Here is a 16,454-nt window from a genome sequence, read left to right as displayed (position 1 = left end):
GCTGTTCCAAATTACTCCATTTGTGTTTAATGGTTCTCACTGTGGTTCACTGGATGGTCTACATCCAGACTAATAGCTGCTTCACTTTGTCAGACAGGTTATATTTAAGTGATTTCTTGATTCAGCTGTGCTGGCAGTAATAAGGCCTGAGAAACTGAACTTAGCCTTCCAAACAACTTGATCATTCAAAGTTAATTTATGATTTAATAACTACCTGTTCACATAGGTCCAGGTAGGGCTGCATAGCTTTTTTCCCATTCATAAATTCAATCATCATTTGGAGACTGCATTGTGCTCAGGTAATCTTTGTCTAATATTAAAATTACTTTGATGATCTATAACATGTAAGTGTGACAAATATGCAAAAAAAACCCAAGAAATCAGGAAGCAGAAAATGCTTTTTTCATAGAACAGTAGGGCTGTGCGATATGACCAAAATCTTGTATCCTGATATAAGAATTCTATTGTCCTGATAACGATATAAATCACACAAATGTAACATTTTCTGTAAATTCTGTGAATCTCGGGCAGCTCGTCTTGCGGGAAGTGTTTCCAGCTGCGCGTCATGTAGCTGGAGTCGATGCATGAAACAACACATTTTTAGACATAAGTTGTAAAGGCCTCATCCGTAAATAATCTGCTCTTTCACGTGATTCAGTTTATTTTGAAAAGTCTCAACAGGATCTTGAGCTTTATTGTGAAAGGTTTATGTGGAACATAAACAAGCGATGCTGTTACCGTTGTTGTTGCTAACTACAACGCATAAAAACAGGCGCTTGTCCGTCCGTGGTGTGGTTATATTAAATATAAGAGAAAGAGAGAACTTTAAGAAATTAATATAGCCACTACAGTGACCATCAAAACGATGAAAAAATATTGCCATAAAAAGTTTATTTTGCGACACCACGAAACAAACGATAGCGTAAAATGAAACGATAGACGTTTTTATATCGTCATCCGATATATATCGTTATATCAAACAGCTCTATAGAACTGTATCTCTGAAAAACCAACAAATTTGTTTAAACCTTAAAGCTGTTCTTAGGTCATTTCCAAGGCCTGAAAATTAATCAAACTTTAATCATAACCTAAGCTTTTAGTAATTATTTTTTTCATAGTTGAATGATAATAAAAAAAAGTTCAAGGAAATCCTTTTTCCCCACAGACAGTGAGTAGATATGTTTAATAATAACAATGTCAGTAATAACCAAAGTAAAAAACTGATAAATCTATTTAATATTTCGCTTCAGCTTGTATAAACTGAAGCAGAATATTGAAAATAAATAGAATAATAAGAATAATAGAATAAGAAAGAGAAATGAAATACATTATAATCAGTTATTTTCACTCGGACGGTTAGGAGTTTGTGGTAAGTGACCTTCTGGGTTTTAAAAGATTGACGGGTTTTTATTTTTAGAAAAAAAAAAATCAATGTTTAGCTCTGTGACTCGAATGCGGTGGTGACACACGAGACGACGCACACTGGGGCTGATGTGCTGTACGGTTACATAAAAGCAGCTAACACAGTCGTGTTACTTTGGGCCTTGTCATCCATAGAAACAGCTCCTCGGTGGTTAGGTGATTTACTGTTGCGGTGTGAGTGAAGATGAAGTCCGGGTCATATTTTACAGAAACTTGTACGTTCCTCTCGGAGGATTAAATCAGTGTTTTGGTGCCTTCAAATCCACATGGCCTACTGTGGCTCATGTCACTGTGACAGTTTCCAGGTGATGCAGGATAATCAAAGTGAGCCTTAAGAACAACACAAGTTCAAAATAGCCAGGCTTTCTTTGTGTTAGATGGCTAACAGTAGGAGATAATGGGTATCACGACGGTGGTTAGCAACGTTCTCTGTTAAGCCAGGCTCTCTGCTTTTTGGGTGCTCGCATAAAAATGGGGCATTTCAGGCATTATCCATATCTTTCTGCCCCACAAAACGATCCCCGTGAGTGCCACCCCCTCCAATCAGAGGTACTATCGGATGATGACGATAAAATGGTGAATATAACAGCATAAAACATGTAAAAGTTAAATGCAAAACTGTTGCAAATAAGACATTAATGCTGCAGAAAATAATCTATCTGGTCATTTAGCCTACAGAACAATTAATATTTTAAATCTGAGTTAATTATTTTAAGGCTGCGTGCGCTCCCGACGTTGCTGTTTGTTTCTAACATGATGGCTGCACGTTAAAGCTCTGAAACTTTAAACTGGATACATTTAAACATTAAAGCTTACAGTTCCATAGCCTGATAGAGGAGACAGGGATATGATATATTAGTTTGTCAGCAGATCAAAGGGAAATTATTTTATTGACTGAACAGGTATTCTTGGTGTGTGTTCTGTGTTCTAGCAGTTAAAAGGCTTGCGGATATAAAACATATTTGCCCAGCAAATAAATTATATTGTGCTCCAAACATGCTGGAAATAAATGAATCGCTTCCAGATGATTTTACCTGAAACTTGAAACGTACCCTGAGGTTATGTGTTCATCATAAGTTACCATGGTGATTTAGCGAGGTAAAAAGAAAGCCGCTTTCATGTCACGAAAAACTCTTACTTTAAGCTCGACACAGCTGGCTAAACCATTAATCTGGCTTTATAGCATACCTCTCTGGACTATGAAGCCGAACTAGGAGCTTACTGGTAGCCTGGCTCAGGTGTTCTCTCCTCAATACACACACGAAAAAGCAGTAATAATATAAATATGTACTTTTATATATATTCTTTCTTTAGCATTCTTTAGGTTTAGGTTTTTCCTCCATAAGCATTAAAATATGATACAAAAAAAGAGAGCTTATTTGATTTTTACTTTATGATCTTACATTACATGAACCTTGCACAAAATCTATGTTTGAATCATGTTTTTATATTTATTCTTCACTTTTTCTCATGCTGTTAAAAACAAACAAACTGTCGTATGCATGTCTACACATGAATTAAATGCAATTTCAATTGTAATCCATCAGAATCTCATGTCTTAGTGGCAGAGCTGTGACACTGATACATCTGTTAACTTAAATGAGCTTAATTTCATTAATTACAGCAGCTAAAAAAAATGTTGCTCTCAGCTCATACTTTGTGATCTAAGTTTTTAAAATCAGCCACTCTGCTGCAGGCGGGCGTATCCATCACCGGTTTTTACGTGTGCTCGTAGCTAGGTCGGTAAACCTTGAGTTGACTCATCCAGCTGATAACCACCTTAGTCTGATTGATGTTGATGTCAGGAAGTGAAGCCAGACAAGAAAAAAGACACCCTGGGTTTTTAAAACTTGTCTTGTGGTACAGGCCCTGTGTAATTATTACCACCTTTGCAAACCAAATCAAAAGGCCCACACTTGATTTTTCAATCACAAACTTGTAAACTTGTATCCAGTTGCCTTTCAGCCTCTCAGGCTGGTTTTAGCATAAACTTATAAAATATTTTTTAAAAAATCACTTTCAGTTTCACCAGCATCACAAATGTTCCGCACTGCAATTTCCAAAATACCAAAACTTGCACCATCAACCTATCAGCAAACTGGGAGGAAGCGATGGTCCATGCCAATGGCTATATAAAAGGTCACAGTCAACACTGGATCTCCTCTCAGCAATCCTACTTTAAATGCAATTCCCGAACAGGGATAAGAAAGTTTCTCTGCGACTGGCATTGCCAATCACAGCTTTCATTGCGACATTACACCGCACTGTTACAGCTTTACGTTAGTAATTAAAATCAGCAGAAAGATGACCCCTTAAACCTAAATCAGTGTGATAAGACCTACTTAAAATGGAAGAAAACATCTCTGAGAAAAATGTGTCTGCTTTAGTTTGAGCACCTGAGATGATATAATTTAGTGCTAATGACTTGAAGCTTGAACATGAAAAACATGAGCATCAGCAAGGATTTCGACTGAGAAAAAAATACAGTCGATGAAAAACGAAACTTGATCCCAGATACTGACGAGACGCACAAGAGAACGGTTCACGCTCACTTTTGTCTGACAATAATCGCTACGAAGAATTCCAGTCTGGTTTCCACCAACTACACCTTTAACAATTCTCCTCTTCTTTGATCCAAATTTACACTAAATTTCATAACATTCTTCTTAATAACCTCAGTTGGAATCACTGATCTGATCCCAGCCACTTCCAGTTGCTCGGTGTTCCCCAAGGATCTGTCCTGGGCCCTCTCGTTTTTATCATCTGTAAATCGTGCCCAGAACTCTGCCATTAATCACTGGATTTGGTTAAATATCTTGTCAATTTCTAGACTTCGTTCTTCACCTTTAACCTCATCTCATCCATAACGTCACACTTTTCTGAACTTCTACACATCAACACACCCACTGACACTCAGCTCTTCTTCTTTCCTCCCACCGATCAATCTCCGCTGGCTCCCTCTCCACTTTCAAATCCTGTCTCAAAACTCGTCTCTTTAAATTCACATACTCAATAAAATCATTTATACTGTGAACCTGAAAACACTTAACAACTCCTGCACATTGTCTCATTTACCATTAACCTCCTAAGACCCGAACTCTATCACGGCATGCATTTTTAATTTCTCTTTGATATTTGGGCATATTGGGGCCCGATGAATGTAAAAATAAAGAATTACCAGATTATTTTTTTTACCTTATTTTTGTTTTTATGAAAAATAAGAGCCACATATGAGGATATTCGTTTAAAATTTTGATAGAACAGTAGCAGTATAATGTCCTCGTAAGTGGATATCAGGCCCATGTAGAGCATAATTGAGTATTTTAGTCTAAATAACCCAAAATGTGATGTCCACATATGTGGACGCCAGGTCCTAGGAGGTTAATACATTTATTTAACTGGTTTCCTCCCAGCTGACCATCATCAGGTAACTATTATATACTGTAATATATATTGTAATTTAAATTGTAACGTAACTGTTTTGTTTATTTTATTGAGATTTTTGAGAACCTCGAGAAGGTGGTGTTCCCAAAAACACCTAAAAATAAATAACATGTATTATTATTATTATTGTCATCTTAACATTGTTGACTGACATCAGCTTATCAGCAAATATTATAACATTATGATGAAGATAGTATTTTGGCTGGCACAAAATACCATCAGGGGCAAACCCAAACTGTGTTGATCTAATTATTTTTAATAGTGACATTTCTATTAAATTTTCACAAGCACTGCATGCCTGCTAGACACCAAATGAATCATCATTTACAGTGGGGCAAAAAAGTATTTAGTCAGCCACTGATTGTGCAAGTTCCCCCACTTAAAATGATGACAGAGGTCAGTAATTTGCACCAGAGGTACACTTCAACTGTGAGAGACAGAATGTGAAAAAAAAAAATCCATGAATTCACATGGTAGGATTTGTAAAGAATTTATTCGTAAATCAGGGTGGAAAATAAGTATTTGGTCAATAACAAAAATACAACTCAATACTTTGTAACATAACCTTTGTTGGCAATAACAGAGGTCAAACGTTTACTATAGGTCTTTACCAGGTTTGCACACACAGTAGCTGGTATTTTGGCCCATTCCTCCATGCAGATCTTCTCAAGAGCAGTGATGTTTTGGGGCTGTCGCCGAGCAACACGGACTTTCAACTCCCGCCACAGATTTTCTATGGGGTTGAGGTCTGGAGACTGGCTAGGCCACTCCAGGACTTTCAAATGCTTCTTATGGAGCCACTCCTTTGTTGCCCGGGCGGTGTGTTTTGGATCATTGTCATGTTGGAAGACCCAGCCTCGTTTCATCTTCAAAGTTCTCACTGATGGAAGGAGGTTTTGGCTCAAAATCTCACGATACTTGGCCCCATTCATTCTGTCCTTAACACGGATCAGTCGTCCTGTCCCCTTGGCAGAAAAACAGCCCCATAGCATGATGTTTCCACCCCCATGCTTCACAGTAGGTATGGTGTTCTTGGGATGCAACTCAGTATTCTTCTTCCTCCAAACACGACGAGTTGAGTTTATACCAAAAAGTTCTACTTTGGTTTCATCTGACCACATGACATTCTCCCAATCCTCTGCTGTATCATCCATGTGCTCTCTGGCAAACTTCAGACGGGCCTGGACATGCACTGGCTTCAGCAGCGGAACACGTCTGGCACTGCGGGATTTGATTCCCTGCCGTTGTAGTGTGTTACTGATGGTGACCTTTGTTACTTTGGTCCTAGCTCTCTGCAGGTCATTCACCAGGTCCCCCCGTGTGGTTCTAGGATCTTTGCTCACCGTTCTCATGATCATTTTGACCCCACGGGATGAGATCTTGCGTGGAGCCCCAGATCGAGGGAGATTATCAGTGGTCTTGTATGTCTTCCATTTTCTGATGATTGCTCCCACAGTTGATTTTTTCACACCAAGCTGCTTGCCTATTGTAGATTCACTCTTCCCAGTCTGGTGCAGGTCTACAATTCTTTTCCTGGTGTCCTTCGAAAGCTCTTTGGTCTTGGCCATGGCGGAGTTTGGAGTCTGACTGGTTGAGGCTGTGGACAGGTGTCTTTTATACAGATGATGAGGTCAAACAGGTGCCATTCATACAGGTAACGAGTGGGGGACAGAAAAGCTTCTTACAGAAGACGTTACAGGTCTGTGAGAGCCAGGGATTTTCCTTGTTTGAGGTGACCAAATACTTATTTTCCACCCTGATTTACGAATAAATTCTTTACAAATCCTACCATGTGAATTCATGGATTTTTTTTTCACATTCTGTCTCTCACAGTTGAAGTGTACCTCTGGTGCAAATTACTGACCTCTGTCATCATTTTAAGTGGGGGAACTTGCACAATCGGTGGCTGACTAAATACTTTTTTGCCCCACTGTATCTAAGTAGAAATGCCAAAATTCCCAAGGTTTAGCTTTCCCAATGCAAGGAGTAAAATTATTCAATTATGCTAATGACTGAATATGTTTGGCTTTGGTCAGATAACAGCCTTTTGTTAGGAACATTGCTAGAGGCTGAAGTGCAGTTCTGCTATTTTCTAACTGTGGGAGTAGAAAAATCATCAATTAATTGAGAAAATAATCAACAGATTAAATAATTACAAAGACAATAACAAGCTCAGCCTGTCTGCGTAAAACAAATACAAGTTTTTCTTATTTATTTTTATAAAATAATTGCTCATGCACCTTTTATAAGAATTAAAAGCTTTTGCAGCTTCATTGTGAAGATGCACACGTATTGCAGCTACTTTTAAACCAAACTCTACAACAAAGAGTGCTGCAGTATTGAGCGTTAACATCTAAATGGGTCAACCAAGCGCTCGGCGAACTGTAGCACCATTAGGACCAAGACAGTTTGTCTCAGAGCCGAGTGCACAATCTCATTATCTGCATTATAAATGGGTTTAATATACAACCGAAAAAGTAATATACAACTGAAAAAACACAGTACGAAACCAAGCTATGGCTTTAGGTAAGATAACTATGATTAAATAACACTGTTATAATCTGTTGGTTGGTATGGAAGTGCAATGTGAAATCAGGTTACAAAGCGCTCTACTTAAAACGCAAAAATCTATAATCTGTGAAAATGACACAGTGGAGGTTTGCAGGATTATTTGAAAATGGTGTTTATGGGTTCAGTGTTGTGGCTGCAGACATACGGCGTGTTTGTGTGTCTGCTACAGTGCAGTACTGCAGATATTATCACGGTACTAGTGGCAAAAAAAGTGCTAAATTTTTATCAAATCTATGCAAATATTAACACACATTATTTTATATGCTTAAGTTTGTTTTCTCAACTTAAAGTTGACCTATTGAGCTCTTATTTTCTATCATTAATATATAGTTAGGGTCACTTTGCATCCGCTCAACTGCTCATTAATGCAAATATCTAATCAACGCATTAAACATGTAGACACAGTCAAGATGACCTGCTGAAGATCAAAGAAAAGTGATGATCTCCAGGCTTTACAGAGAATGATCTGAAAAAGGGAAAATATCCAGCAGCTGTCTGGGAGATCAGAGATCAAAGGAGAATAACCATACTGGTTCAAGCTGATAGGAAGGGAACAGTAACTCAGATAACCACTTGTTCCAACCGAGGTATGCAGAAGAGCATCTCTGAATGAACAACATGTAGAACCTTAAAGCAGATGGACTACAGCAGCAGAAGACCACACCAGGTAGGAACAGAAGTTGGTGTCACTGACATAAAGCATGGATCCATCCTGTTTTGTATCAGCAGTTCATGCTACTGGTGGTGTAATGATGTGTGGGTTACTTTCCTGGCACACTTTGGGCCCCTTAGAACCAAATGACCATTATTTAACCACCATGTCCTGCCCGACTGTTGTTGCTGATCATGTCAGTCCCTTTATGATGGCAGTGTACCCATTTTCCAATTGCTGCCTTCAGCTATGTAACGAAGCTCAAAGACTCTCAAACTGATTTTTTGATCATGACAACGAGTTCACTGTACGCAAATGACCTCAACAGTCAAGAGATCTCAATCCAATATTGCACCTTTGGGATGAAGTGGAACAGAAGATTCTAATTATGTATGTGTAGCTGACAAATCTACATCTATATAAACCAAAATCTCTGAGGAAAACTTTCAGCACGTTGTTGAATCTGTCCCTCGAAGCATTCAGGCAGTTCTGAATGTAAAAGGGGTCCAATTGAGTATTGGCAAGGGGTACGTAATGAAATGCCAAGCAAGCATAAGTAAATGGCCGTGTTTTATATAATGAACGCAGCATTGCACAAGTAATCACTCTGAACCCAAAGTCCTTGAAATCGATGTAAATGCTGTGTTTCAAGCAGAGCCGATATGCCTAACATACACATCAAGCCTTCATGGCTATGGCTGTCTGCGAGGAGCAGCCAATCAGAGGAAAGCTGACTGAAATGAGAGGAAGTGAACAGCTTGTTTCAGACAAAGGATGCATTAAGGGGCTACACCAAGATCCTGTATAGGATAAATAGGGTTGTTTTGAACTATAAATCATGCAAAGCTATTATCGTAGAGTCAGAGAAGAAAAATATGGAGCTGAGGATGACACGACGCCTTTAAAATGCTGGAATAGACAAAAGAGTTGTTTTCCAGAAGCAAAGATATTCAATTTGTTATCAAATAAAACCATTAAAAGAAGCAAATCTTCATATTTCATCTGAATCTTTGTTTTTTTGTTACATTTTTCCTTGAAAACCTGATCGAATAATCATTACAAAAGTACTATTGAATGAAATCAATCACATTTCTAGGTTTTAGTTTAAGCGGACTTGAGTCCAGGGCAACAAACACCCATTGAACCAGCACATTCCTCTCCAGCCCAAAAAAACAGAAAGAAAAAAAAGGAAGTGCTCTATTGTTAATTTATCCCTATAAACAACACAAAACACAAAGCCAGGGAAAATTTAATTGGGTGACCTACTATTTGGGAAACAAAGCCAAATGTGTGTGGCTTCCAGTCTGTCTAATCAATCTCACGGCTGGTGGAAAAACAGCGTGATAAATAAGTTTGAGAAACTCTGGAGGTGAATCCACTCAGCGAAACATTGATTGACCTCGATGAGCGTCCCAAACTAAATTTCAAACGTCGCTGAACAAAGTGACTGGGGTGTAAACGTGCGCGTGTCCGAGGTGGGGGTGGAGGAGGGGGGGAGTCCTCCCGTGCAACTTTCCTTAAAAAGCCACGTGAAGCATTCAGCAGACTGTAAAAGGAGCCGATCCTCTGATCCCTTATCAGACCTCAGAAGCTGTGACGGCACCTTGCATACTAATAGGACTGTTCTCCGTTCTTTACACTGAAGGGAATATCTGTGCCAGCAGCTGGGTCAGGGAAGACTGCAGTTTGAAACTGAGCTATTTTAGTCCATTTTTTCATATACTGACAATATGCTCATATGCTGACAAGGACCAGCCGTTTCTACAGCGAACGCCACGCTGCAACTACTCCATTTATAATAAAAATCGAGTCGAGAGCAGCTCAAAAGCTTCCTATACCATCTCGAATAAGAACGAATGGGTAGGACATTCTTCCTCAGCCACATGGAAACCTAATGTATATGCCATATGGAAAAAGTCTGCTGGAAATATGAATGGGATCACTTCCAAGAGACTAAACCTATGGAAAATGAACACGCAGGCAGCCGCTTTCCTAAATAACAGCCGTTATGCAATATTCTTTGTTGTCTAATTGCACCCAAATGCCTGCGTCTGTGTGGTTTTTTTCATACAGCATCAAAATGAAGAGCATCTGATATCAGCAAGCAGCTGAGTCACCAAGTCCTTCATAACTCCAGAGAGCTGTATGTGAAATCAGAGTGGAGCGGCATAAATCAACACATTTACAGCTATTATGCAAACTGCTTAAAACCAAGTTTTAAGGCTCTTCTGAGCTTTTTCGCTTTATTGCCTCCCAAAGTATCCCGTCGAAGGAAGAATGGCGAGGGCAATGATGTGATAGGGAAACTGATCAAATGGCTTAGTTTGCTTTTTCAATTAAGGGTTGCGAGACCTCAAGAAACTGAAATGAAATGATACGCAAAAAGAGCAGCGTAGTCAACAGCCCATGTGCAATTTATAAGGTTGGAATTAAAATGTGGTGACTAGACAGTTGGCTCATTTTTAAAAGACATTTCACAGAAGGACAGAAGTTCAATTCATCTTCTACATTTCTCGGGTAAAAATAAAGCCACAGCTTAGCTTAGCATAAACAGGGAAACATTAGAAAATGGCTACCTAGGATCTCTCCAAAGATAAATCCATTTAGTAGACTGATACACTGTGGTCATAAAGGGATGGACGTGGTCAGCAAACACACTCAGTCGGTACTAAGAGGCCCAAAATGTGCTAAGAAAATATCCCCAACTCCAAAACACCACCGCCATCAACCCGAACCGGTGGTTCAAGGCAGGATGGATCCAGTCTTTCATGCTAATAAATCCAAATTGAGACCCTACCATCCGAATATCACAGCTGGAATCAAAACTCATCAGACCAGTCAATATCTTCCCAGTTTTCTATTGTCTATTTTTGGAGAGCTCAATTTAAATTTTATTGTTTTTATATGGCACCAAATCACAACAACAGCTGCCTCAAGGCGCTTTATATGTTAAGGTAAAGACACTACAATAATACAGAGAAAAGCCCAGCAATTGCATGACTCTCTATGAGCAAGCGCTTTGGCGACAGCTGGGAAGAATAAACTCCCTTTTAACAGGAAGAAACCTCCAGCAGAGCCAGGTTAAGGGAGGGGCAGCTGTGTGCCACGACCAGCTGTTCATAGCTAACAGTGGGGGGCACTCAGAGCGGTCTTCTGCTGCTATAGCCCATCTGCTTCAAGGTTCAGAGATGCTCTTCTGCCATAAACATTATCCAAACATTTTGTCAGTGACAGTATGCTTGGTTATTAATCCATAAAACTACAACTTCAGCCAAAATTGATGCCGCGTTGCTGCTCGATACGTACTCAATTTTCTCTAAGCACATGCAAAAAGGACTACGCTGCTTCCTTTCACAATAGAAGTCTTGACAAATACACTGCATAACTGCTGCAGATAAAAGGGTTTGTAGAAGTGTTTCAAAGAAATTTATATTTAAATATATATTTAATTTAACTAGTTATTACATAGAAGGTGAGCTTTTTTCTGTATAAAAAATGCACATTGTTTTCTGGTTTTGGTTAATAAACGGATCTAATTAAGCAAATAAACTCCATCGTGGTAAAGAATTTCTATGAAGCTGATTTTGTGCTCCATGAACAAGAATGTTGGCTTTAAAGAAAACAAACAAAAAAACACAAAGTATGAAAAATTAATTACATCTGTGTAAGTATTCATCAAATTGTAAAAAAAAAAAAAATCAAAATAAATAAAACATACTAAGAGAGAAAAATCTACTTAAAAAGATACGTGAAAAAAGCAAAAATATGAAGTATAGAGCGTTACAGCATTGACATAGATGAGAACACCGACATCTGGCAACAGCAGGAGACTAATTTTAGCCCAACACCTGCAAGAAAACCAGTCTTTCTAATGTGTTGCAATCTGCTGTGATGACAGGAAGTACATAAAGTTTTGCACACGTGTAAAACGAATCAGTTAGTGACCGTCCTTTTAGAAGCAAGTCGCAGCCAGAAAAACATGCAAACTTTGGCCCCAAAATGTGTTTTTCCAAGCTTTTTCCTCTTGGATGTTATACTTTGTGTACCCTGTCTCCTCCTTATATAATGTCTCTGGCTAAGATTAGCTTGAAGCCTGAGGGCAGGTGGAAACAGCAGCATGCACCTTGAAATCTGTACAGCTTAAAAACGAAAAAATAACATGTACGTAAAATCTATTTGGAATAGAATAAAGTGGCATTTACACACATTTTTGCTCTCTCATTGACCCCTCCAATTAATCTACACTACCCACCACATTAACCTTTGTAACGTGTGCTACACTGACCACACCTACAGCCAATGTAGAATCACCAATTACCCCAGTATTTTCAAACTAATTCTGACAGGCCAGCTGCTACTGAGGCTAAAAATAACAGAGCATGCAACACAATTTTTATCAATTATTAAAATAAAGATCCCAGATAAATTTTAGTGATACAGAGGACAAACTCTTTCTTTATATAGGTTTACCCTGCAATATATATCACCTGGCCATCCACGTCTACCTGCAGTGCCTTGGGGCCCGCCCCACAGTTTGAGAACCACTGAGATAAACAAAGGCACAGCGAGAATGTGCAAACTTCTCAAAGAAAAGCGGTCAGAAGATTCAGGAACAGTTCGATATTTTAGGACATTTCCAGCATCCATATTAAGACAGGCCAACAGGCTTCCTGTTAAATGGGAGTTTTTCCTCCCCACAGTCGCCAAGTGCTTGCTCATAAAGAATCATCTGACAGTTTGGGTTTTTATCTTTACTTTGCAATATAAACCACCTTCAGGTAACTTGAATCACATTTAAGAGACAAACATGGGAGTGGTAACTGTCCTAAGCCAGACAGCATCAATTATTTCACTGTAAGCTGCATAGAGGTGAATGCCTTAACTATGTTGGCAGACTCTCCTCAAAAAATAGAGATTTTTTTTTCCTCCAAATGAAATGTTGCTGACTGCAGCTTTAATATAAAAATTAGATTTTCCTTGGGATCAGCAGAAGCAGATCTGGCTTCAGCAGCTGTACACCCCCAAATCCCCCCCCCCCCCCCTGCTCCTGAGTGCACCGCAGACTGCCAGCAGATTAACACAGTGAAACTGAAACTTTCTTCTTTCTCCCCCCTGCACCGGACACACTTAGAGAAGCAACAGCACATTATATTGTTGTTTCAAAGCGGGGTGACGGGGGGGGGGACGGAGGAGGGAGGGGTAATGGATTAAAGGCATGCGTAAAAAAGAAGAAGAAGGCGAGAGGATGGCAGGAGCTTCGCCGTGCATCCCATCTATTACTCCTCAAGTGTCTGTTTCTCACACCAGTCAAGGTTAACAAGCCGAGCTGCCTGGTGTCTGCGTGTGCTGCAAAAAAAAGGAAAAAAAAAAAAACAAGGGAGGGGGTGGGAGGTGGAGGTGGAGGAGGGTGAGGTGCTGCAACTACACACTGTGCCGTGTGATGATGCAGACAGGCTGAGAGAGAGCCTACAGTCCCCCCCTTAAATATTGCCAACCACATCACGCTACATTTGTACACCGAGGCTAAAATCACCACGAGGTGGAAATTGCAGTTTCCCCTGTTTTTTCCCCCTTCTCTCTGTTTTTTGAGGCTCACAATAAATTGCGAGACGAGGTAAAAAACTCCGGTGCGCACTAATCCGCCTGCGCCTACAGGATGAAGCCTAAACGCATAAAGAGTAGTTTTAATGGTGGATGCGGCTGGCAGAGCAGCGGAGACTCACTGTGGGAATAAAACAAACCGCGCTAACGTATCGCGAGGTAGCATAAGCGTCATCCATACCTTTCTCTCCATCACTGTGCGCTTTTTTTCTCTTCCCTTTTTTCTTTTCTTTTCTCTTTTTTTTTAAGGGCTACTCAACAACGGCAACTGTAGGATGTGTTTCTGTGGAGCTGTCCGGTCCGGCGCGGCGTGGAGCTGCTTTTCTCCCCTGAACTTCCTCACGGGCTTTCACACAGCAGTAAGCGTCTCCCCCCTCGATCACTCCCCCATTACTGGACAGCTAGGCGACTTATTAGCGCTGGCCTGTGGGACGCCGAGCCGGGGATGGAGCCAGAGCCAGGATTGGTGAAGCCTTGTTCGGAAGGGAGCAGGAGCGCAGGCGCGGTCTCTGCTGGAGAGTCGATATAATGAAAAATTACCAGTGGCAGGGAGTGTCATCAAATTATCCTCATCTCTCGCTCTCTCTCTTTTTGATTTTTTTTATTTTAAGGGAGGAAGGGAAGATTTTTATTTAACCCAAAGCGCACAGTGAAATGATTTCAGGTTATCCTGCTCCAAACACATGCTGTACATGTAAATGCAGTGCAGGAACAAAAGGGAGGGAGGCGGGAGGAGTGGGGGGGGGGGCGGGGGGGGGGGGGGGGGAACCGGTGCACTACAGCAACAAAGGAGCAGCAGCACCACCAGCTCCCTAACCGAGAGAACTGTTCCACTTTCTAATGAGGAGCCGTCGATAAAGAGGCTGTTAAGTTGTGGCTAATTGCTGCTTTAATGGATAATTGACTAATGCTTCACGCGGCAGTTACAAGTTATCACTTCACACATTTTTTTAGTGCCAGAATGAAGATTTATGAATGAAATGAGCCAGATTTATAACACATGTGGTGGATATACTGTGGCAGCTCATTGTCCAGCTCTTACCTCTGACTTTTGAACTTGATTCTTTATAATATTGGACTTTCTTTGTATTTATTACCAAACGTTTTGTTCTACTAGCTTCATTTGAGCTGTAAAATATTCATGAAAAATGATTTAAACAAAACTAGAAATGCGTGCAAGAATTAAGAGGAGAGTGTCTGCGGATTGGGGACTGTCTGTGTAAATATGCACTCGTTTGCATAAAGTGGATAAAGCCAGCATAAATAATATCGTTTTATTTTTAGCAGCAGTTCTGCCTGAGTCCTGGTTATTATGGAGCAGGGTAAAGAAAATCATCTGTGACCTGAATCCGCAGCCTCTCCCATAGCTACTGGTGTCGGTGGTTTTAACTATGTGGCCCAGCAGTCTGCTGGTGCCAGGTTTCTGGCACTGGTAATGGTCCTTTTAAGGCTAAGGATGCATAGAACCAGTTCTAGATTGAACACTGGCACTTATGTGGAAAAGGGGTATTTGCTGACATATTAGGAATATCTTTTTATCACTTCATGAATCACGAAATGCAGACAACTGCCAGAAAAAGTTTATTCCTGCTGTGTTTCTATTCTGGAACTCAGGATGGGGACAAAAAAAAGAAACCTTCAGGATTGAAAGGAATCACTTTGGTCAACAACTGTTGTTTTTAAAAGTGCTATATAAATGAATAACCTTGAAACTTGAAAAAATAATTGAATAGTTTGGTGCATGCAGGTGCTGCTGAAGTGGACAAGCAGCATCATGAAACCAGACTCCACTTGTTCAAATATCTAAATGTTGAATTTGACTCAGAGTAGTAAAGTTAACACATGAATTACCTGTTATCACCCATTGGCCAATTTCAAACCAGTTAGGTCCAGTTAATGAAACATGGATGTTTCTGGACTGTGGGAGGAAGCTGGACTGCACAGAGCCAGGCGGTGGATTCAAACCCAGGACAGTCTTGCTCTGACCACTTCATTAAAAATCTCTCATCAGTAAATATACCATTGTACATTAATATTACGCACTGGGGTTATTTATTTATTTTGACATCTGAAACTCAAAATTTCAGGTCATTTTCTCAAAACTTAATAACGCTAACTCGGGGTTGGTGTGGGACAAATTTAAAACGCTGAGACATCTCTTGAAACTTGAAACTGACAAAAAATGGTCTCGTTTTCTTCTGCTTGTTTCCTTTTTTCTTTCTCAACAGGTGATCCAGGTGATTGATATATGTATTTTTTTTGTCTGCTTATTTAGTTGGTTTTTGTTTTTTTGCCCTTTATCCTCATCCCTTTCCCCCTCTTCCTTTCTCCCTTTTCTTTTCCTCATTCAAGTCTGTCCCGTATCTAGCAAGTGAAAATAAAAAAATAAATAAAATAAACAATAAAAGGTAAATCAAATAGACCATTATGGCAAGGCTGGGATGGTCGATTTGGTAAAGTAAATCCGTTGGGCATCTTTCCTCACCTTTAGACAATAATTCTGATGGCAAAAGAACCAAACGGGACAGGCAAAAAAAAGAAAAAAGAAAAGAAAAAAGAAACTGACAAAAAAAGGACAAAAACAACTTTCAGTTAATAATCTGAGATTTTGATTTAAAGATTTTGTTGGATAAGCAAAATTTACAAAAAACTAGAGTATAAATTATAAACAACAGCAACAAATCTTCTCCCACTTGCTTACTAACATTAAACATTTTTTTCATCTCGTGACCTTCATTTCTAAATGTGTTAAAAGTCATTGTTT

The 16,454-nt window shown here is 39.7% G+C and overlaps 1 protein-coding gene across 1 annotated transcript in view; it reads right to left on the bottom strand.

The window, feature by feature from the left end:
• Nucleotides 1-14,358, bottom strand: part of smarcd3b (SWI/SNF related BAF chromatin remodeling complex subunit D3b) — a 61,781-nt gene extending 47,423 nt beyond the window's left edge. The window contains exon 1 of the mRNA XM_085172215.1: nt 13,872-14,358. Coding sequence (XP_085028341.1) covers nt 13,872-13,883 — 12 coding nt within the window. The 5' untranslated portion in view covers nt 13,884-14,358. The remainder of the gene's footprint in view (nt 1-13,871) is intronic.
• Between the last annotated feature and the right edge of the window lie 2,096 nt (nt 14,359-16,454).

This window comes from Neolamprologus multifasciatus, chromosome 9, assembly GCF_963576455.1.
Source record: "Neolamprologus multifasciatus chromosome 9, fNeoMul1.2, whole genome shotgun sequence".
Classification (NCBI taxonomy): domain Eukaryota; kingdom Metazoa; phylum Chordata; class Actinopteri; order Cichliformes; family Cichlidae; genus Neolamprologus; species Neolamprologus multifasciatus.
The sequence above is the reverse complement of the archived record's forward strand: the minus strand, read 5'-3'. Positions and strand labels throughout refer to the sequence as shown.